Genomic DNA, 24,448 nt, shown 5'->3' on the forward strand with positions numbered 1-24,448 from the left:
CATAGTTCTGGAGCAAGGGTATAAAAAAAAGCACTGGTTTCTCATGTTCAAACCAAAGAATACAAGGAAAAAAAAAATTGGTGGATTGAAATATTTAGTGCATTTATTTTTCAGTTGTTCGTTACTTAGTTCGGAAGTGTGGTTGGATTTTTTTTGTTTGTTTGAGTAGCCTACATTTATAAGTGAAATGTTTGAAATGTAGAGTGGGTCTTTTTTTAAAAAATTTAGAATATGTCAGAGTGAAATTTTTCAGCTTTCTTAACCACACACATCCTTCTTCCTATCAAAATTTTGGCTGAAACTATTTGCTGAATTCTGCCTGTATTTGCCAACTGTGTCAGTCAATCTGGTACTGCATTTTTCATCTAAGTAGTTGCACACACAGATTTATGCAGCCCTACTTTTATCAAGTCACAGCAGGAAAAATGCTGAGAAAGACTGTCTAGGGATACGTATAAGCATGAATAGTTTAGAGGAAAGGGGGGGGGGGGGGGGAACCTAAAGAGAAAAATATACAGAAGCAAAGGTGATATAAGGGAATGACAAGATAAATGTCCGTATGCCTTTGAAACATGCACTCCAGGGAGGTACAAAAGTGGTTTAGAGTTGTCTGAGGAGCTACAGCTGGCAGTGAATAAAAGAAACTGAGCAAAACTAATTTTCCTTTTTCCATCAGAAAGAATGGCTGAAGATGGAGATCTATTCTACCGTAGTATAATCTGACCCAAGGGTGGAGGAGAAAACATGTACTGTGAATGCGCATGCATGCATGCATGCAAGTTTGTCCAAAACTGCACTGTACTTAAGAAAAAAAGCATTGGTAGAAATCATTTGCTGATAGGGAGCAATTTCTGCATTTCTGTGGTTTACATACAGATTTTTATTGTTCTTCATATACTTATCACACAAGATTCCTTCAGCTTATACCATTTCGCCAGAAACAGATCCATTTTGGAAGTAATTAGAGTGAAACTGACCTGTCTGACCTCCCCGCTCCCCCCCCCCCCCCCCCGATACCTTAGTAAAACCTCAGCTTACCAGCTTACTGGTAGGTGAAATACATTTTATTTTATTTTATTTTATTTTATTTTATTTTATTTTATTTTATTTTATTTTATTTTATTTTATTTTATTTTATTTTATTTTATTTTAGTGTGATTTTGATAACCACCTTTCTGATGAGGTTAGGTGAAACAGCCCGAGAAAGAGACATGTGTTGAAATGGGATGATAAGCTTTTCAACTAAGCAGAAATAACTAGCAGTCTTGCAACAGAATTACAAAGAAAATGAAATTAATTCCCAGTATTCAGCTTTATAGGTCTCAAGCTTAAAAAAAATTAGATCAGGGTCCTGTAAGAAGTAGACTTATCATATCATATATTTACAATATTTAGATTGGTTTACCATGAGCAGCAGTTCTGTTTCCAAAATCATGAGGAAGCAGACTGGTAAATTCCTGTGTTCTTCAGGAGACACTGTGGTATTCAGCAGTCTGCCTATGCAGACGTTCCATTTCTTCTCAAGAAACATGCAGTAAGGATCTTTCATAGCCAATATTGTTCATTTCTTTTTCCCAGTTCTGTTCCTGTAATTAGTAAGGAAAGCTTTTTACTAGACGAATGTGTGACATTGCAATTGGTTTCCAGTGATACGTTTTTTTCCTGAACATAAGTTCACTTTTTGGATGTATTTAAGAATTTTAGTATTCTTACACTTGCAACTCATTACAGCCAAAGTCACTGGGAATCTGTGCCATCTCACTGCCTTCCCAGACCAGCTAAATAAAGACATAGCAGCCAGGTGTTGTGTATGCTACAAAGGAATTAAATGCTCTGAAAAAGAGATGACAGAGCAGTCTTCTGGGCTACTGTTTCTATTTCTGATATACTGGCATTTCAAAAGTTCATATTTAAGCACATCCAATCATAGTCCTTCACACTAGATTGAATTTTTTATATGCCCATTTCCAGGAAAGATTTAAAATTGACTTCTAGACTTTTATCATAATATTAAAAGTGGTTTTAGGCTAGCCTGTTAAATTTGCTATATACTTTAATTGGATTGAATAATTTCAATGAAATAACACATTTATTCAAAGCAGAAAAATTCTTAAAGTTTTATCACTTTTGGAAACATTGTCAAAGGAAGGTGTCTGTGGGACAGAATAGCTAGAGAAAAGAGGACAGGGGAAACAGAAAAAGACAAAATGGAGAAGGGGAGAGAGAGACTTACCATCTTCATACAGCTGTGAAATATTCAAGAGGTTGGTTTACTCTTTTCTTCTTTTTACTCTGCATCTTAATGCATGGTGAAAAAAAGTTCCAAGCCTTAAAAGCTGTCATAAAATAAAATCATCGTTCTCTGACTAGCACTACCACAGAACTCATCTACTCAGATTATGAATATTTAATATTTTAAGATATTAAATATATTAAGTCTAACATGAAGTTTAACTCCAAATGAAGTGCTTGTGACACTGTTAATGAGATGTTTCAAACTTTTCCATTACTGTTCTTGAAAGTCATCACTTTCTCACAAAACATTTTAGTTTTCCTTTCCAGCAGATGTGTAATATCAAAATAATTTCAGGTGGTTCTGGTGGCTTTCAGGAGAAATATATTTGTGCCTTTTCTTGAGGTTCCTTCCATTAATTATTCAGTCTTAGATCTGAAGGTATTTGTATGCTAGCTTTCACATTTAAAATGTTGCATATATACTAAATGCAGGGTCTTTGAATGAGAAACTCAAAATCAAAAGGAGAAAAATATGACAATGTAATGTTATCATAATGTTATGCGTATATTGCAACTTGCTGAGCTTGATAATACATGATATACATCTTATGCAGAAGTATTTTCAGTAGCTAGCATCAAATGCTTCCAAAGATGAGGTAAGATCTATGTAGAAGGCTGAAGAACATCAATTTTCTAAACACTTAAAGTATCATTCTAGACTCTGATCATTATTGCTTGGTTTAGTATCTTATTTTTTGAAAATATTTTTGATTACTGATTATGACAATTCTGAGTATTTCTATAATGTATATACCTACATAGTTGCTGAGTCTTGCTAAATTTTGATCTTCATATAACATTAATGAAATCTTCAGGTACCAGGGAAGCAGTTCTTTTTTGGATATTGACTATCCATTTATTAATTTGACTAAATGTCCTTGTGCTTTAAACTTTGAGAAAGGGGCACCAGAAGTTCCTAATCTATTTTTCCTAAATTGCTTGCTGAAGGAGGTAATCCTAATATTTTCCTTTTTTCTTTTTTTTTTTTTTTTATGAGAGTATGGGAGTTTTTTCGTGTAGTGATCACTCCTCTGAGTTCATAGTGACTCCTTACTTGTAGCAACTTCTGCAAAATTCCTTTTGAATTGAGGAGGCTGGTAGACTTAGAGTTATATAAAAGCATTATGGTAGTCTCTGTCTTATTCATCAGTTCCTTCCTTTTCTGTTCAAGCATCTTGCTTACTTTTTGAATGCATCAACACCTCCCTGTCTGGTGCTGATATTGTTAATTTGGAACCTTGTCAGGTACGTGGATTTATAGAATCACAAAATTGTACAGGTTGGAAGGGATCTTGGGAAGTCCCTTGTCCAGCCTCTTGGTCAAAAAAGGATCAGCACTGAACTCAGAACAGTTTTCTTAGTGCTTTGACTGGCTGCATCTAAAAAACCTCCAAGGACAGAAATTTCACATGTCTTGGGGCAAGCTATTCCAATGCTTAATTGTCCTCATGACATGAGTAATTTATTAATTACTTTTTTCCTACATGTAGGTTCATTCCAATATTTAATTTTGTTACTGAATTATACTCTTTTTTTTTGCTTATATTGTTATATTTCTGTCATCCACTTTTGATTAAAACACATTTTTGTATCATCTGTGTTACTATGTAGCATGGGTTTGAGCGCCTGCAATTATTCATGCACACAAAATTACTTGAAAATACTTCTATATTAATAAGCTAAGATAATAGCTGGGTTTTTTTTTTCTTGAGTCTTTCTAGTCAGCATCACTGGCCTATTCATGAATGGCAGTGGCAGCTAATCAGCATACAGTACGTCACGCAGCCATGGGACAACTGATCAAACTTGCTCATGTCTTTATAATATCACTGCATGATGTGCTTCTGTTCTCTGTACTGTATAAAAGAGCACTACTTCTGCCCACTCTGTAGCTTAGGAAGAGTTGAATCAAAAGTGTTAAAAAGCAACCCGCAGTCTTGCTATCATTTTCAAGTATGGGTATTAGACCATTTTACCACACCCCTAGCTTTGCGTTTCTAAATGTGATATATTATGTTTGAAAGCAAGCCACAGAGAGAAAAGCAAAACTCCTTGTAAAAGGGAAACTAATATAATAATGATTAATAGATTTGGATCCAAAAGCTGGTTTAGGCAATGAGTATCAGATGTGTAATAAATGCCATAAACTGCCCTTGTCCATATGCAGTATCTTTTACATTTCTTGGAAAATCAAGCTAAGACACTTTCAGTCTTATTGCAAAGAGTTGGACCTAATGAACAAATAATGCAAAGTCTGCTGAAGACTTCAACAGGTCTGCCAAAGGATATTATAAATAAACATTGCCAAAAAGACACTTCCATCTTACAGAATATTTGTAACATATAATATTGCCATATGAATTTGTACCCCAAACCATTTCCTTTGCTTTGCCATGTATTCTATGGCAATAGAATACATTTTTAAATAATGGTTTGGTTACAAAAAGCAGACAACAGAAAAGGCTTACATTCCTTACAAAATAGTAAACTGTGTTCAGATTTACAGTGCATTCCAATTTGTTCTCTGAAACCTTTCCATATAGAAATTTGGGTAACACCGGTAAGTGTAATTATTTCTGATATAATTTGTCTGGGTAACACTAATTTGAAAAAAAATCTGGATAGCTGGAGGAAAATTGCTTTTGATCTGGAAAACATTTAGTAAACAAAAAAAAAATTAATGTCTGTTGTAAAAGTGTAGGTCAGGTTTTGTCATTTTATGACTCAACACAAAGTCAGCTTTTTCTGATATTACGTGTTAAAAGAATATTGTTGTGTACATTCAAGACTTTCGTGTCGTTTAGTATTAGAATATCAGACTGCTTGCATGACCACTAAGACCAAGACTCACATATTTTTGGGGTTTTTTTGAATGAGTTCTCATTAGTATCATAAAGACTATACTTCTATTCTTTTGCCAGAGACAAACCCAAGTAGTTCTTCCACACTGTTTTGTACTTCTCCATTAGCCGCTGGCCAATATGTGATGAGAAATCCTTCTTGCATTGTTTCAGGATCATCTGGAAGAGGAACAAATCTCATAAGAGTCCGTTCTTCAAATTTTTCTGGAACTAATTTACGTATCACAGAGAGAGGCTTCAGTAATCACTGAATATTATTTTATCTGATTCTGACTTCTGAATCTTTTGATCCTTTCCTACTCTTTGTGTTGAGTTCCCTGAAGTTCAACATCATCCTGATCTTGGAGTGTGTTAACTTTATGCTGTCTCTCCACCTGATATACTTTAAAACTGCAACAGAAAGAGAGGCAATAAAAATAGAGGGTGATGCTGAAACATAAGGTCAGGAGTGTTGTCCTGACTTGACACAAGAACATGCAGAAAGCATCAACTCTTTCACAAGTATCAAGTGTCTACAAAACAACCTAGAGGAGTAGACCCAGAGCTAAGAGGCTGTCCCCCCTGTAAAAAGCTGTGGATGTTGCTCTAAAACAAATTTCCTTCTTTTTTCAGATCATAATCAACTTTGAAAATGTCTTGCACAGTGTCTTATCAAGCTTTGACTTGAAAACATGCTAGAAAACATTAATATGCTTCTGTTTGTCACTTGCTACCCCTTTTCACTCTGTAGGTACTCTCTTAACCATAGCACAGAAAGCATTGCTGAAAGGTATTGCTATGCTCACATCTGTTTAAGTGCTATGTAAGAAAAAGCACTGATATAGCTACTCTCTCTACATAAACATGAGTTGTCTAAAATGCTTGATTACATAGTCCTGCAAGTCAAAAGCTAAAATAATAGATTAATGATTACACAGTAATCTCATGAAACATCTGATCTCCTCATGAAACATTTATGACTTTTCTCCTAATTTATCATTGGATAGCCTCATATTATCCATTGCATCTCTAAAAAGGATACTGTTTGGTTAAGAAACTGATTTGCAGTTCATAATTGTAAACTCTGATAAATGACCTTGGAAGCTTTCTTTGTGATGTAGTTATTGTATATAAACATAGAAGTATGAGGCACTCCAATTTTTTTACTTGTCACTTTCATTATTCATTCAAGTATTTCACTTTCTACCATGACATCATTGGAAAAGTTATAAACACCTTAGCAAAGCAGAGAACTTTCTTTTCTTAAAGGAGTGGCAGTACTGTTTTACCTGCCACAAGTAAGCAGGATATTGAGTTGAATATGTGTAAGTGATGGCATAATTTGTTATTTTACTCTTATGCTATTGAATTCTTTCTTTTTCCTGTGTATGTGTGTAGTGTCTTAACCTGCAATGTTCTCCATGGTTCTTTTCTGCTTAATGGTTCTGATGGGAGCCTGTTTCATTTTAAATGTTATGTTCGGCAAACTTGGTGAGATTCCATATGGACTCCCAGATTTTTCCTGGTTTGAGTGTTTTATTAGGAATAGTGTGGCCAGCAGGACCAGGGAGGTGATAGTGCCCCTGTATTTGGCACTGGTGAGGCCACACCTCGAGTACTGTGTTCAGTTTTGGGCCCCTCACTACAAGAAGGACATCGAGGTGCTGGAGCGTGTCCAAAGAAGGGCAATGAAGCTGGTGAAGGGTCTAGAGAACAAGTCTTATGAGGAGCGGCTGAGGGAGCTGGGGTTGTTTAGTCTGGAGAAGAGGAGGCTGAGGGGAGACCTTATTGCTCTCTACAACTACCTGAAAGGAGGTTGTAGCGAGGTGGGGGTCAGTCTCTTCTCCCTAGTAACAAGCGATAGGAAGAGAGGAAATGGCCTCAAGCTGCACCAGGGGAAGATCAGGTTGGATATTAGAAAAAACTTCTTCACCGAAAGGGTAGTCAGGCATTGGAACAGGCTGCCCAGGGAAGTGGTTGAGTGTCCATCCCTGGAAGTATTTAAAAGAAGGGTAGATGTGGTGCTCGAGGATATGGTTTAGTAGTGGACTTGGCAGTGATAAGTTAACAGTTGGACTTGATGATCTTAAGGGTCTTTTCCAACCTTAACGATTCTATGATTCTATGATTTAAGCTTTACATGTAAAACTTAGACAAGAGTCTTGTAAAGGCTGCTAAGTGCATTTTATAGCTGTGATCAATATGAGGGTCTTAAGCTGGACTTTGTGAAATTCATTTTGTAACTGCATGGCTGTTGTCCTTCCGGATGCTGCACTGTTCCTTACTTAATTATTTCCACTGATCAGTTTGATTTGCTGAGTTGAAAGCAGTGAAGGGCCATTTAAGTGTAAATCGTCAAGAAATTTTATTGAAGTCTATATTAATTCTATGTGTTAAAATACCAGGCATAAAAGAAAACAGTAAGGTACAGCCTGTTTGACTGGGGCATCTTGACACAGACCTATTAACAATAATAGAAAAATGGCTTGGCAAGTAGTTTTGATGTTATTGTTAATCTGTGAATGTGATGGGCAGGAAACAATCACTGAAAACTGTAAGACCATTTATAATGAATAAATAAGATGTCCAACAAAATGTATTAAAGTATACGTAATTAGCATCCACATTTTAGCAAGATTTAACTAAGGGTGTAGAGCCCTGTTTTTTTCACTCAGTGGTGCTTTTGAAGACCTTCTGTCCCAGGTTGCAGTTCTGATAGCCCTGAATAGGTCAATACAAAATAGACATGTGAGCTGTTGAGAGTTTATTCCAAAAAATCAAACTCCTTGCTATGTGTTACCGGAAAAAAAAAAAAAAAAAAAAAAGGCTGCAACTTTACTTAACTATTGGTTACATTTTATTTTTCATTTTTCTGTTGAGGAAAACCCCAGAATTTGTGTGAATAGTTTAAAATGCAAAATGTAAGCTGTCAGGCTCTGGCTGGCCAACTGTAGTGTCATCTCTCACTATTGAACTCTACACATTCCCCCCTTACCTCTCTTTTGATAGTCATGCTCCCTCCTCCACCTGAATTTGCAGTGCTGGGGAGTGTAGGATGATTTATGGATGTTTCACTGTTCATCCCCCCAGATAACCTCATTATCCAGGCTGGAAACAATAGAGAGCACAGTAATAGTAAATTATTTTTCACCTCCCCCCGGCACCCCACTCATATTTCTTTATGTTTTTTGAATGATTTATATGGTTCACAGATAGTTGAGATGTTTTCAATTTTATGTAGCAGCTACTGAGAACTTCAAGATTTGAAGGCTTTTCCCCTTCATTCCAAGTCTTAGATTTTTCAAAGCATCTGCCAAGGCCATCACTGTTAGAACGTATCCCCATGGCAAAAGACTGACCACACAGAGCTTCCCACCACAAGAAAGGCAGGGAGGGCCAGCAGCTTCTATGCCAGCCTGTGTACACCTGCTTAAGCTGGCCTGTTTGTATGCAGACCTCTTTTCTTATGCTAGATAAGGCATGGGTTGTTTTTCTTTGTCTGTCCTCAGACAGGTCTCTGCTCAGCCCCTCTGTAGCTCCCTTGCTTCTCTTGCATTGTGCACCTGTATAAAACCTAGTTTATCACCCCACTGTTTTTCAGCTTGCATGCAGGTCTGTTCTGCTTCAGTGGTAAACTGCTGTGCACTCGGTTTGAATCTAGCTTTAGTGTCTTTGAAATAGCTTATCACACTGTTGGCAGACCTGAATAGTGCTTATATTTCTGACTGTGGATAATTTTGTATTAATTGAGAGAGGACCCAATTTTACATCTCTTTCATAGCAGTGCATCTCTGTTGATGTCAAAGTGCCTTCTAATTTACAATTGTGCAAAAGGACTGGCATATGGACCTAAACCAAGGAAAATAATTGAAAAGAGTATATCGATCTAGTTGAAAATATGAGCAGAAAGATAACTCAGTGTATCAAGACCAATGCATGAAAGAGGTGGAAATACTGCTAGGATTAGGATGTTCCTTTTCCTTGAGCTGATTACGAGCAAGGCACTGCAAGGTATCCAGTGTGTTCGAAGACCTCAAATACAGAGACGGACTTTTCATACCTTTTACCCATTATTTTCTCTGCCCTCCCATCAGGAGTTAAGCCTTGCTTGCCAGCAGTTAAAACTCAGTCACTAGTCCCAAAGAAAATTTATTTCTCAATAGCAGGCTATGTAAAAGCCTTAATGGATTCAATGAGGCAGAAAGAAAGAGTAAAAGAACAGAAGAAAAAAATAAAAGCAAGATGTGTGGAAGGAAAAAAAAAAAAAAAAGAACTGGGGCCCATTGTAGGAGCCCAGGAAAAGGAACTAGGCAGCAATGATTGTATCTCCTGAAGTGTCTTTTGTTTTAGCCTAAAGTAATAGCAAAGAATAGCCCTTCATGGCGAGGCTTTAACAATCTGTCCAAGACTGATCTCTGTATTCAAAGGGGGAAAGTAGAACATTCATGAGATGCATGCAGAGTTCCTGCTATCCGCCTCCTCTGTGTGAGGTTTTAAAACAGCTACTGCGATATTTTTTTTTCACTCTCCTGTGCACTGAGCTTTTAAGGACACCTCGGATTTCTTTAAAAAGGAGATTTTTGTGCCTCTTTCATTAGTTTTCCCAAAATTCTGTTTGACAGCTGGGGAAAGTATCAAATAGTAAACTTAAATCAGAATTGTTATCTTCATTATTTCATTCCTGCCCAGCTGCACCTTAACAGCAGAGATCCACTTTTATATCAATACTTAGACTGGATCTAAGCCCTGGTCCACAGCCCAAGCAAGTCAAAAGTGTGTTTCAGTGCACTGAAGGACAGCTCAGGGCACATGCAGATGTGATGGTTTTGGGGCAGAGAAATCACCTGATCTGTCAACCTAATGTATGAAGTGGGGCAGGGGGAGCAACGATGGGGGACAGGGCGGGGGCAGAGGGTGGAAGGCCAACTGTGATATTTGCTGCTGTAATGCAGTGAAATTTGCTGAAAAATTAAAGGTGAAACAAAAGGCACAGATTAACATTGAGGCATCTTGATAGGAGAAATGCATTGATTGGCTAATGCTAACACATACAGGTTTATTTTTTCACTGAGGTTACCAGACACTTTTAGCCCATTATCAAAAATAAACACACTGACCCAATAAAAAAAAAGACTTTAGAAATGCAATAGTTTCAGTCATTTGTTCCTACATGACCTCTTCATATTTCATTTGTTCTTTCACAGAACCTGCCCTTCCTTACCAATTGTTTTATCCCCCACTCCCAAAAAATAGTCAGTGAACAATGCCATACAGCAGAACATCGAACAGGAGCCAAAACATAAGTTGTTCTGTTTACTGTGATCATTGTTGATGCACATGAGTCAGGGCTAAAACATTATTCCTTCAGATGCATGACACATTGCTTGTATCTGTGATTTATAACTGTTGAGGCTTTATGCAGCTATGTTTTACAAAAATGTTTGTGTGGTTGCCCATGTCCTAGTCTCTTTATATGTGTGCAGAAATCGCTATAGATATTGCTTTTGTTGGATGTTAGTTTATGTATTTGGAATAGTACTTGCACCTTTTCTTCAGCAAGAGCATACAAGGTATCTCCTTGGTCCGTCAACTTGAACACAGAAACATGATAGTTGGTATCCATTTATAGCACTGACTCTCTTAGTGATGCTTTAACTTCATATTTCTTCAGCTGAAGTAGAATAGACTCACACAGGTAGTTTGTCCTCAGCTAGTGCTAATCTATATCGTGTCAAGATTGGGTCATTCTTTGCAATTTACAAAGCAGTTTATAGGTATCCATCCCCATGGCACTGCATGCAAAGGCTAGTATTATATCAAATTCCTGCCAGTGGGAAGGCAGTCTCTTGAGTTTCTGCAGTCAGTATAGGCCAGATTTTTGGCTTTATCGACAATGTAAAGATGTCTTTGTAGTAGAAGTTTTGTTTACAAGGCTGTTCTTGTGAGATTTACAAACTTTAATTCTGTATACCGCCCCAGTGTCAACTAACATGGATTGAATCCAAACTCAGACTTAAGAATGGGAAAGCTTAATGAAATTGCTACATGAGCAACAAAGGCAGCTTCAGGCAGCTGCTGCTGCTATGTTGGTAACTAAAACACATCCCCCAGAAGTGAGTTGGCTGCCATGCACCTGCTATTCACTTCTGCTGCTGGGCAATTGAAAAATTTGTGTGGTTAAAAAAGAAAGGAAAAAACTCAAAACATCCCGTATAAGCTTGATTGTGTCATATGTAGAAAGTGTAAGACACTGCTGTAACAGTCTGATACAAAGAACTAACTGTAATAAAAACTTCTTTGAGTTATTTCCTGTGGGCATAAAATGTGTTCATTGCTATCTGAGATAACTAACCGTAGTTCAGGAAAGGATGAAGTGAGAGCAGAGAGATCAAAGCATTTCCTAAGATAGAAAAATAAATCTGTGGCAGTAACATACTCTTAAGTCACGCTGTCTTCCAGCCCAATGTCTTTATTGTGTGATTCCTCTCATTTTTCCTATGCATTGCATCACCTCTTCTTTTCAGACTGAAACTCAGCTCAAACCCACAATTCAATTACAGCACACTGTCAGATCAGTGTTCTACATGTCAGCCTTGAGGTGATTTAGGGGCTAGATTTAGAGGCTGTTTAGTAGGGAAGTTACAGTGCAATAAGCCTTTAAGTAAAATAAAGATGTGACTAACTGCATTATAATAGATGTAGTAGCCATAGGGAATGGAAATGTGGAGAATTAGGGTCTGGATGATAAGGATACTTGTTAGTTTAGGTGGTAAGGCTGTTTATTATATTTCTGTTACAATTATTATACTTAATACACAAGTAGTATTGCAGATGCTTTATGGTGAATACATCTCTTAGCTGTCACCATGGTGATAAGGGCCTATATTCCTCAATGGATGATAGAAATTTGTCTGTCATCCTGTGGGCAGACAAACACACACCTTTTTCAATAATAAACAATAAGCTCTTTGTTGTCCTATAAACATCCTGAACCTCCCAATAGAATCATAGCATGGTTTTGGTTGGAAGGGACCTTTAAAGGTCATCCAGTCCAATATGCAAGACAGTTTCATGATTACAAAAATTATCAAAAGAAAGAAGAGGTATGAGTGAGTTATAGGGATGTCTTTTTTGCCTGCTTGTTTATATTACTTTTTTCCCAGCATTTAATGCACAAGATTAAATAATGCTGTGGTAAGCTCAGAAAACTGTGCAGAATTGACTGATAAATCACTTAGAGATGGCTGCTAACATATCTATTTGAGTGCTTGGAAGATTGATAAACTACATATCAAAAAGAGGCTCATGCGTCACTAGTTTTGGTGCAAAATTCTAGGGAAATTCCTAATTCCTGTTGTATTGATATTACATGGTTTTAATATTTGCAATTATTCAAAATTTCTAATGTAGTCATGCATTTATTTGCATTTATTTATTAACTTCTCATATGCTGGCTGCAGTGCCTGATTCTCTTCTTACTTCCTTCCCAGTCAAGGCCTTTGTGCAGTAGTATACTCTGATTGCTATATTGACCTTTGCTGACTGCCATCTTTTACCTTTTGTGGCTACCTGAAGAAGGAGGAATTCTAGCTAGGAAACCACACCTACTAATCCTTTTGGTAGATAGCATTGTATCCACTTTCCAGACTGCATGCCGTTGCCTTTTTTTCCGTAGTGGTGGTGTTCATTTGGGAGTGTGTGTGTGTTGTTTTTCTTTTTGTTTTGAGGGTTTTTTTTTAAAGACAAGCAAGGAAAATCAAGCAGAATAAGCAAGCAATCTAAGCTGGAGATGATAACGAATGTTCTGGTAAAGCTCTGCCTCCCTAGAAAATGTTGCTTCACTGAAACTAGTCATTCTTCAGAGGAGCTAGTAATTACATGAGGACAACACTCATCTGGAAAACAGTTTCATGTTCTCCAGCAAACAGTCAGAGGGCAAACAAACCTTTACTGTCCTCTGGATTGGAGGAATGAGTTGGCCAAAAATTTTGAGTTCATTCCAGTGCAGATCTAAGATCTTACAAATTTTTGTGCGACAGGAAAATCATCTCCTATCCTGTTCTGACCCTGGCATCTTTATCTGCTTTACAGGTTAAACATTTTTAGAATATGGCAGAATCTACTGACTGGTGCCTTCAGTGAGAGCTCGAAGACACGTCTAGAGTAGCTAAGAAATCAAATTCATTTAGTGCCTTATCAGTCCCCCATTTCTGCCTGTGTAAACTCAGTAACAAAACTGGAAATTCAGGTGCTAGTATGGGATAATTCTGACCCACTGTAAATTATTTTCATAGAAATAGGATTGTCCGATATCAGGAATAGTAATCCTATATTACTTTTTTTTAAGCAAAATTCAGGTTTCTGTGCATATATGTAAGAAATATCAGTATCTGGCTTGTTGTGTATAAAGGCAAACTAGATGGCATTCAGAAGTCTGAAAATCCTGGAAGGTTCTGAAAAGGAACAGCTTTGATTTATAAAAGCTTGAACTTTTTAAAGACCTTTTCAAAATGAAAAACACCCTCAGTTGATTAATTACTCCTAATTTATGTTTTAAATTCTTCCTGATTGATTTTTAAAGTTGACTTTTACTTGATTAAATAGCAGTCTTTGATTTTGAGATATTTGTGGCTCTGCAAATTCCCTACTTGATGGGAGCTCTACATAAACACTTTTGCTTGCAGTAATGAACTTAGTCAAGATGCTGGAGTTTGCTTCCTCCCTGTCAGTCTTTCTCTCCGTGCCCACAACCACAGGGCAGGTCTTCCTCTTTGTGCACTTGAATGTTAACCAAAACAATAAATTAACATTATTCTTTTAGATATTCATAGTTATAGGACACCATTATTTCATTTGCCATTCTAGTTTGAGGCTGGCCCATTTATGGTGAAGATAAAATAATGAATTTAAATTAGCCTCTTCAGGATAAAAAAACCTACCCAAAACAAAACACACACACCCCAAATAAAGTGAAAAAAACCCACCACACACTATAGGTACTAGGGACAATAATACCCTGATTTTATCATCAAATTGCTTCTTTTGTATTTACATTGGTAGAGCTGTATCTGCTTGCAAAATTGTAGTGCTCATTTTGCTAAAGGCATTCTGCAACTTTCTGCATTTGAAAATTACGCTACAGACCTGTTCTTGCTTCACAGAATTATTTTGGGCATATTGTTTTTACAGCTGTTGGAATTTTTGCATTGGCAGTGTATTAACAACATACTAACAATGTGACAAGCACACTTTCTAACAAATTGGATAGCACACTCTTAGACATGTTAGTATTTAGAATTGTTGCATCCTTTATTTTTTTTATCAACATAACTCCTCTGAGGACACTCAGGCAGTTGGTAAGTGTAGGATGAATATTGAGTTTGGACAATATAATTTTGGAGGCTGAGGAACAGCAGCACTGGGAGGATGCAAGTCATTGCACTGAGCTCCTGAGACTTCTGAGTTGTATTTACTACAGGTGTTTATTTAGGAAGTAGGTCTTCCTGCTCTCCTCCTTTGGCACTTACTGACAGCAAAAAATGTAGTAGCATTGATGAAGCAGTATGACTAACAGTCTCACAGTTTCTTAGTTCAGGCTGTGTTCAGGCCGGCAAGGTTAGCATTGTGTGGATTCACTAGTGAATCTTTCTGTACACTTCAGAGCAGGGTCTCCAAAAACTACTATAGACCTATGCATTAATTTGTAGACTGCGTAAACTTAGGGTAACCATGCAAGTAGTTTCCTGTGAGCCTTAATCTAGATAAAGTGAGTCTCTTCTCTTGATGCCCCGAATCAAATTTTACTATGAATTTGACCAAGGCCTGTTCAGACTGGAATGGATTTTTGAAATATATGAACTGTGATTTAAAGACATTCTTTCAGGATCCAGCCCATCTATTATGATCAGTCCCACTTTTTTAGAAGCTGTTGGCACATTCTTTGTAAGTGATTAGGTCATTATTAAGCTGTGCATGCGTATGGTCAGTTCAAGAAAGATTCTGGCTATCTGCATTTACCATTATTTAGTGTTGAAATGAAGGTGCTCACATAATTGATTTAAATAATATAATAAAATTAACTGCTTCTACATGTCACATACTGGAATGCACTTCTGTGCGCACTTTACTGATTGTGTCTGCACAGCGGGGAAATTCTGTTCCAAGAAGTACTTCTTCGTCTGTGTTTTCTGGTTGTATGGATTGGGCAGTCTCTGCAGAATCACTGAAACTCCCTTCTACTCGCATAACAAGGTTTGTTTCTGAAGGAGATGTGGGGAGTTTTGCACCCTCTCATTGTATTCAAACATCAAGTTGAGAAGTAGGGATAACCAAGGAACTGGGGTGTTGCTGGGAGTGTGGTGTGAAGTGCACCAGTTCTGCAGTGTAGATACAGCTATGTTCCAAGATATTTGTCTTAAAACCTCTCAGGCTGTATTTATGACCATTTCTGTTTGGTTTCTCTTGGTAGTCTAAGAAATGAATGTTTTGGGGCAGCAGTATCTGTTAAATTAGGGAATTTTTACCCTAATGGAAATCTATCTTTGCATTTCATCTAGGCAGTACATTTTTTGGATTAAATATGAGGCCTGTAGACCCCATCAAAATAACCAAGCTTGAAGACCAATTTTAGCAGAAATAAGACAGATCTTGATTTAAATGGTCCTGGGCAATCTGGAAACAAAACCAGCTGTGGTAATTAGCTGGGAAATAATTTCAAGTATATTTAGAAAACTTGATGCTGCTTAAGGAATATTTATGGGGAGAAAGAGCTCATCATCTACAGGAATTGACTTTGGCTTGTTAAAGCATTTTTCAGTTGAGAGATATGTCCCACCCATTCACTAAAAAGAGTATCAAAACAAAATGGAATAGAATGATTTTTTTTTTTTTATTGACTCAAAATGAATTTTGTAGTTGAGTTTTCATGTCATTGTAAAGGAAATGGTTTCAGTTTGACTCAGATGTTTATTTATTTATTGCCTTGACCACCACGTGGAAAAAAATGAGGACTTGCACAGCTCTGCTAGATAAAGATTTTTCTGTGGCCCAGCCAATGACCTCAGTGTGATATGGTATTAGAAGTGTTTATTCCTTTCTGCTGTTATTGTGTCATGTAAAATCTTCTGCTTCCTATGATCACTGTGCATTTAACAAGGTTCTTGCATACCTTCATTAAGTGTCCTCTCCTGGCCCCTATTTTTTAGCTCATCTTGCATTCCCAGTGAATTTTTCCTCTTTCATACTTACTTCTCAGCTCTCAAATATCATTAAATTTTCTTACCTGTTGGTTTTTGAACTTCTTTCTACTCCAAGTGAAAGTGTCTGCACTCACACATGATTCATTAGTAGCTTAGAAGAAATTCTGCAGTTTGTAAGCAATCTGGTTAAGGGCGGTTCATAAGATTATTCTGGAGCAAATTTCCCTGTATGGATAAACAAACAAGACAAACAGTGGATGATGCTGAATAAATCTATACAGCACATAGAGAAAACAGAAAAATCTGCCATTTTGCTGATTCTATCTCCTCCCCCCCACACCCCCCCCGCTCAATCATACATTATACGAATCCACTCATCTGGTATTTTGTTGGGATTTTGGTCTAGTTTCTTTTTCTGTGTATGAAATTTTATCTTTAAAATGTAGATAGATCTAGAATTTTTTTCCTCCTTTTGACATGTTTAAAAACTTGTGAATCAGCTGTCATTTCTTTATACTGTTTTATACCATTTTTTGTGTAAATCCAATTAATGTTGAAAATATCTCTTTTTAGTTGTCATTTTTATGTCCATAGATGCTATAGTGTCATGTTGGCAAAAGACTGTTTTTCAAGCAATATTGTATGGAAAATTTCACAGTATACCATGGTAGTTGGAAAAGAAAATCTTTTATAGTGTTATCATCTGCTGTTAACACCTAGGAAGCTAAAATATGTGAAACTGGAAAAATATTTGTAGAGCCTGGGTTAACTGTGGCATGTAGAATTCTTTTTTTTTTTTTTTTTTTTTTTTTAATTTGCTGGAAATCATGCCCAAATTGGTAATACCTGGGCATCTCTTACAAAGACACCAGATCTGCCAGACAGTGGTAAGATATAACTATCTTATATTACATTTCTATAGTTGTACTAATATGACCTTCTGCATCAACACTGTAAAGCAGGATAAAAATTACTCTTTTCCCTGTCACATCACTCAGGCAGTGAAATTTTGGTTCCCAAGCCGTCTCTCCACACAGGAGCGTACTGCAGTGTGGGCATAATTTTCTTCTATTTGTCCTGTGTTGAAAAACCTTGTATGTCACTGAGATCTGAAGCTTGCTCACCAGTCTCCTCTTAACAAAGGAAGTTGGTGGTGTCAATCTAGTTGTCTGTGGTCACAGTGTCCACTAAATAAATAGGCTAAATGACTAGCCAATAGGCTGAAAACACTAAATGAAAGCTAAGGATGAGCAGGGCATGGGGTCAGGTCTTTCTTTCCATATAACTCTTCTAATACTGAGTTCAGGCAAGTTGCTGGCAATTCTTGCATTGATACTACTTGTGTTTATAGCCTAATGGAGCAATAGAGGACTTTAGGGGAAGGGGATTAGCAACCCAGTAATTTTCTGAAGCATCAAGTGAAATTAAACACTTTTATTCCATTTATAAAACGCAATTGGTTCATTATAGTGCAAACAAGCTCAAACACTGCAGCTTGCAGGAAAGGATTCCCTCAACTTCCTAGCCTCAGGAAGTTATATTTTGTTCACTGAATTCTAGTTCACTTATGTTCTCAGCAAGAGCCAAGCAAAGGATTAAAGTTCACTACTTCCCATTCAAGACTTGCCCTGCTAAGAAGCTGCTGTGAGACAGTGTGTGAACATTAGGCTGGTGTGTTCTGTAGCAGCTGTAGCCAGAGAAATCTGGTTTTAGGCTTTTAGATTTCTGTGGGTGTGTGTCTCAGTTCATTGCATGCAGGGCTTCTTCCTTATTCTCAACAGATTTATCATTTATTTCTTCTACATTTTCTCACAAGCCAAGTCACATTCACTTGAACCTCTGCAGCATGATCTGGCCAGAATGTTCAGAAAAGCACCTTTTCATTTAGGACAAGAAGTTCAACAGTCCCAGTAGCCAAATTCGAACCTATGCACCATATTTCCGCTTTAAAGATACTTAGATATGAAAAGATGCAAACTGGCAGCTAGTTGAGTTCTCAAGAACTTTACGGTGCCTTACTCATGAAATCACTGCATAGATACCTACATAAGTTTATAACTAACCTTGAGTGATATTGACCTTCAAGTCTTTTAAGGTTGGGGTATTTAAAGTTTGAGTACTTGGTACTTACTGCCAATACTTTGGTACTTAAAGTTCATGGCAGTCAATGAAATATGTATTCTCAGGATCTTTGGTCCTAATGTACTTTCAGTTAAGCACCTAAGTATGCTTAAGAGTTGTTAGATGTCCCAGTAGGTGCCTTTCCACATACTTGTATGTCTCAATATCTTTGTAAATTTGTCTCTCAATTATATTGTAATAGGAGAACTTGGTGCAAAAACTAGCATGCCAGAAATTTGTATTTTGTTTCCAACTGCTTAAACAGTGGCATTGCTCTAACAAGGGTTTAAAAAAAGCATTTTGAGCATTGGACTGCAAATTAACATACCAAGCAATTAAAGTCAATTAAAACAGGATGCAGTGTAATTAGAAACAGTTGTGTTCACATTTATATTCAGAGAGGTTTGTTGTGTTGAAAGAAAAGAAAACAATTCAGGAAACTTTTAATGCCTACAGATGTGATGATGATACTAATAATGGCATTTGATTTCTAAAATATTCCATCCTCCCTCACCTCATGAGCTCTTGAGAAGCATGATAAAATGAGCAACTGATGCACTGAATGCAATGGAATTAAGTGGCTCAACATACAGGGAGACCTGAACACCACCTATAACGGGTGGCCTTCTCTCCCCTCTCTGAACACAATACACATTACCTCTTGCAATACAAGAGAAGCTTGCAGTTTTAGCAGCCTCATTAGTTGTATGAGCACTAACACTGAAAAATTGTCAATAATGTCAATTGGCTCAGGAAGGGTGTATCTTTCCCACACATGCTTCCTTGATATCTCTTTCATTGTTGTTCTGGATATCTGTATTAGTATTTATTGCCAGAAATACTGAGCCAATTGTGCTCTATTTATATCCTCTTTCTGAATGGTAATGAGAAAGGAAGGAGAGTTCTCATTCCTCTAAAGCTGGGGCACAACTGTCCTCATGCTAAAAAAGTATGCTAGAGGTTGTGGTTCTAGTACTTGCAATATGTGTGGATGGGCTGTGGGAGGCATTCGGAAAAGCAAACAGAAAACTCTGAAGTATAGCTCTACAAACCTGGATGACTACTGCAGGATTACAGGCTACTGTACAAGAGTACCTTTACCTGACCTCTCTTGGGCATAGAAATAAGTGGTTTCAGCTCTTTCTTGATGGAGCTGAGTGAGGAAATACACCCAAAGGAACCTGGGAAGAAATCTGTCTCTACAAAATTGCAATCTGTTTACTGATGTGAAATGTTTCAAGGCAGTGGCAGGATGTGAAAGACAGCAGGCTGCAAAGGAGTATAGCTAATGAAGCATGATGCAATGAAATGTTATTCTTTAATGCCATAGCAGATATTCAGGTGCAATACCTTCCATGTCATCAAATGTATATGTCTGCTGACTATCCTCTATTAAAAGCAACTATTGATTTAAAAGAAGTAGAGAAAAATGGCTGGCAAAGAATTAAATACAAAAACATGAAAACCAGTTGCTGGCTACTCTGTCCTTTCCACCATGTCCATTCTGTATGTTTCTATTTTACTTCTCATTAACTGATGATCCATTTTTATTTGAAACCTAAATGTGGAGAGCAGTCTCTTTGAGACAAGGTCTATTTGAACTCAGCCAGTCACATCAGTTTGCATTTCCACTAATAGTCAATAAGTGTAAGCACTGGGATAGAGCTTTCCATTTTGCATTTTGTTGACCTATGACTTCATCAATTCAGGCTTCTGAGACCTATAGGAATATAATGGTTGTCTCCATTTCCCGGGAAAATCATGACTTGTATTTTCAAAAGGGATAAGACACCTGAAAGATATATAGATGCTTACTTCCTGTTAAGGTCAGTGAGAGTGAAATGGCTAAATATGTCTTGGGCAGCTGGACATGTTCGAAGATCTGGCATGTGATTTTAAGTTCCTCCATTTCTGAGTGTACCAGCTGAGGCACACATCAGACGATTTCATGTTTGGGGTTAAATACTCAGCACAGTCTGAAAATCAACACTCAGTTCATTAGTCATTAAAATGTGTTTGAGAATCCTTTCATGGGTGCATTCTCTGATGTACCACTTTCATTTACATAACCATGAGACAGGTAATGAACTTTTGAATTCAAAATGCATATTTTTGAGGGCTATACAGGTTATGTTTTTCACCAAATGATTTTCCCCATTCTTGCAGCTTGTTAGGTAATTGTGACTTGTGCAAGGCAGATGTATAGGAGTATCATTGCATATTAGGATATTTTATATCTACTTAGCCCAGGCAGAAATGGCTATAGAGAATTATGGAGAGTTAAGTTTAAGGTATGTTATTATTTAAAGGAAATATTTATAGTGACTTGAAATTTATAATTTAATCCATCTCCAAGTTTGAATAGCTATATACTGCTCTCAGGTTTGTGATTGTAAAATGTGACTTCTTGCAGGTTTCCAGAAAAGCTCCATTGCTCCCCATGCACAGAGCAAACTAATTTATGAAAAAAATGTGGCCATATATGTGAAAACAGAAATTGCTGGGCTTGAGCACTTCAGAAATCTTGCCTGAAGGTGCTTTGCGTGATAAGGGTACTATAGCAAATCACAAGGAGATATACATAGTATTTAACCTTTAGTCTTGATTAAATGTTTATTCCTCAAACACAGACATGCAGGCAAAGCAGCCTTATGAGATGACGGTTTAGTAATTACTAGGTGACTGAGAATTCATTGCCTATGTTGTTATAGAATACATAAAATATAGTGCAACTAATTACTTGCTATTACGAGTCAATTTCCCTGTATCTGTGTTTGGAGTAGTATGTGGTATAGTGTACAGGTACACTATAGTACAGTGTCTGGTCACTTGTCATAAAGAGAGAGTAAATAATATACTTAAAGAGAACTTCCCAGTCTCTCTATAAAAAAGCGTTGACCTTTCCTACAAGATATAAATATTTTAAAAGGGAATATGTTTGCAGGACAAAATTCACCTGCACGAACAAGAACATCAAAAGCACTTTTCCTCCAGAAAAGGACTTTTTTTTTTTTTTTTTTATCTAATAGCAAAATGGATGTGGAAATGAAGTGTGCTTGTTGCAGTTGGAAGAAAATATTTTTCTAATGTTTGCTTCTTTTTGCTAGGTTGTATATGTAACAGCCACGTTCCCCTATATCATGTTGATGATTCTTCTGATTCGTGGAGTAACGTTACCAGGTGCTTCTGAGGGGATAAAATTCTACTTGTACCCTGACATTTCTCGACTGTCTGATCCACAGGTAGGACCATGGTCCATGTATTTATTTTCCTCTCTGACTGGGAAAAACTGCAAGAGTTTCTTGATTTTAAAGTTTGAATATAGGTGATAGCTGGATAGTTGTTCCATTGTTAGAGATTTGGAAATGTGGATAGGGCTTTAAAGCCATTGCTGCTTAAATTTCGTGGAATATATATTCTTCTTTTAGTATAAAAGTACCTTGGTTGATAAATCAGAATTTTCAGAAGTGTTCAGTTGTCGTTGCTGCTTCTGCCACGGAAGGGCAAGAGCCTTGCCACTGGTTTCAATGGGAACAAGTTTACTAAGACATCCATTTTATGGTTCTTTGCTCATTCCAAATCTAAATCCCAGTCAAGATTAGTAAAGAAATTAATCATTCAGATGCTTGTCTTTGAAACAGAAGTCTCTCTATGCAATCAAGGAGGAACTCAAACCAGGAACTGTGTCTTTTTCATTGTTTCCAGAGTAGAGTTGAACATGGAAATACTGGATTAAGTTGATTTTTTTCAGTGACAGATGAGTACAATAAAATAGTTATTATATGTCATTTGTCTGATACAAAAGAGGGAAAATGACACAAACTCTACAAAACCTGACAGGCTGCAGATAGCATTTTACTTATCTGGTTTGGCAATGTAAAAGACATTATACAGTGTTACTCCTAAGGCTGTTACAAAATTAAATGGATCCTGAGATGGAGATAGCAAGAAAGTTCAGGAATATTTGTCAAAATCAATGTTTTTTATCTGCTTACTGAAAATGTGTCAGCGTAATTTTTTTTTAACCTCTGCTTACTGAAAATGTGTATTTTTTTTGCAAAAGACAATAGAGAGGACCCTTCAGGTTACTTCCCTGAAGTGTCTGAAATGACTGACACATGTAAAGTTCACTTTAAACAAGTAATATTTCTACAGAAAAAAAAAAAAACAGCTAGAAAGGAAAAGATTAATTTAAAATATTGAAAATTTTAGATGAAAATTTAATCATGTTGCCACTTTTGGACTCAACAATGTTTCCATCTTTCTATGTCAGCATAGATGGGAAGTGACAGAAGAGCTGTGGAAGTGGTGTTAGAATGTCAGTGATGTACTACGGCTTTCCAACAGCTAGCTTGCTTAGAGGTGGCCTCAGTTCACCTGAGTAATTAGCACAGTAACAGCAAAAAACAACAGGATTCTCTGACACACTCCCAGTTGTTTGTTTGCAATATAATAGACTCAGAGTGTAGTAAATATAGCAAGCCAGTCCAATTTCAAGTGAACCCCATGTGTCTTTAACTCATTTTAGCAGAGAGAAGAAATTTGACTGTTGTATGCTTATCTGAGAAGATGGATGGCATCTGTTTACTTTGTCCAGTTTTAGCTAGTGTTTCACCCCGCTGTGTGGTTCAGACAACTAAAATTACCCACTGCCTTAACAAAAAGTGTTCACTGACTACTCTTTTCTTGTGCTACACCATGATGATTCCTCCACCTGCGAAATCTATCGACCTAGTATGAATAGGAGGTAGTCCTGCTGCTTAAATGTTGATTACTTCACTTGTCCAGCGGTGTGTGAGAGGCCTATTAACAGGATTTTGCCCCGCGTGTGGATTTTTCACATGCCACTGACACCCTTGCTTCTGTTTGTTATTGAGGGAGGGCATGCAAGCTTAAGCAATGTTATTGTCAGGATACAAGCGGGTTTTATATGCCTATTTGCTGTACTGTTTCCATTTGTAAAGAAATACATTGTTGCCATGACAATTTCCAAAGCACATAATATTAGTCTAAGCAGTCTGTGAAATACAAAGCACTTGAGACACGTGTGCATGTATCTGTTTGTCCCACACATATAGCTCAGCTGATACTAGAATGTCTTTTGGGAAGGCTTAATGGCTTCAACAAGCCAACTTTCTTCTCCATTTCAATGAGACTTTAACTGACAAATTGCCATACTTCAATCTTAGTATTTTAAGCACCTTTTTGTAGGAAAGAAGCTGAAGTAGAATGGACCATAATAGAGATTGTGGAACACTAATACAGGTAATTTAACTGTAGTATGCGTGATGAAATGGTTTCAGAGAATTATTTTTGTGTTAAAAAAATGCTGTTTCATTGAAGTTGAAATATTTCATTGAGACTAATCAATTCACTTTTTGAAGAAAGATTTCTGAGTTATGGGTGGGATGTCTGGTCAATTTTAAAGAAATAAAGGAATTTTGGCTTCTCAATCTTAAAAACAGAATTTGGCACAACTCATTAAGAAAAAAGTAAAATGGAATTGGTTCAGCTTTATTGCAACTTTTAATGATAACAAGATAGATATACAGACATTTTCCATTTTATGGAAATGTAGAACTTAATACTGTTCAAAACCAATTTTTTTTTGCATCAAAAAAACGCATTCCATAAGCCTCTTCTCAATTTATTCTAGAGAATTTTACCAAGAAGCAAATATAGGACAACTGAAGTAACCTTGATGCTTGTGCTTCCAGTTTTCATCTTTACTCTTGTTTATTTGGATTTACTCCACGATATCAAAGCATAATGCATGTGTACTAGCAGAAGTTGTTTTCCTCTTCAGTTGGAGGTCTGTTTAAATAATGTTCCAGGGAGACTACTGTGTCTGTATTAGGAGAGCGGTATTTGAACCACAGTGCCAACTATGTTTACTGTGGATTAAATAAATTAAGTTTCTCTTCAAGGCTCACTTTAGTTTGAAGTTCTTGAATCTTTTGTCTTTGTGTAATTTGCATTCCATGGTTTGTTATA

The 24,448-nt window shown here is 36.9% G+C and overlaps 1 protein-coding gene across 4 annotated transcripts in view; it reads left to right on the top strand.

Annotated features, from left to right (window-relative positions):
• SLC6A11 (solute carrier family 6 member 11) overlaps nt 1-24,448 on the top strand; it is a 105,613-nt gene that overhangs the window by 27,075 nt on the left and 54,090 nt on the right. For all 4 annotated transcript variants that reach the window (XM_087743029.1, XM_087743028.1, XM_087743026.1 and 1 more), the window contains one exon: nt 21,562-21,696. In XM_087743029.1, coding sequence (XP_087599155.1) covers nt 21,562-21,696 — 135 coding nt within the window. The remainder of the gene's footprint in view (nt 1-21,561; nt 21,697-24,448) is intronic.

Source organism: Nipponia nippon, unplaced genomic scaffold, assembly GCF_047370975.1.
Source record: "Nipponia nippon isolate SJK-2023a ecotype South Korea unplaced genomic scaffold, ASM4737097v1 scaffold_9, whole genome shotgun sequence".
NCBI lineage: Eukaryota > Metazoa > Chordata > Aves > Pelecaniformes > Threskiornithidae > Nipponia > Nipponia nippon.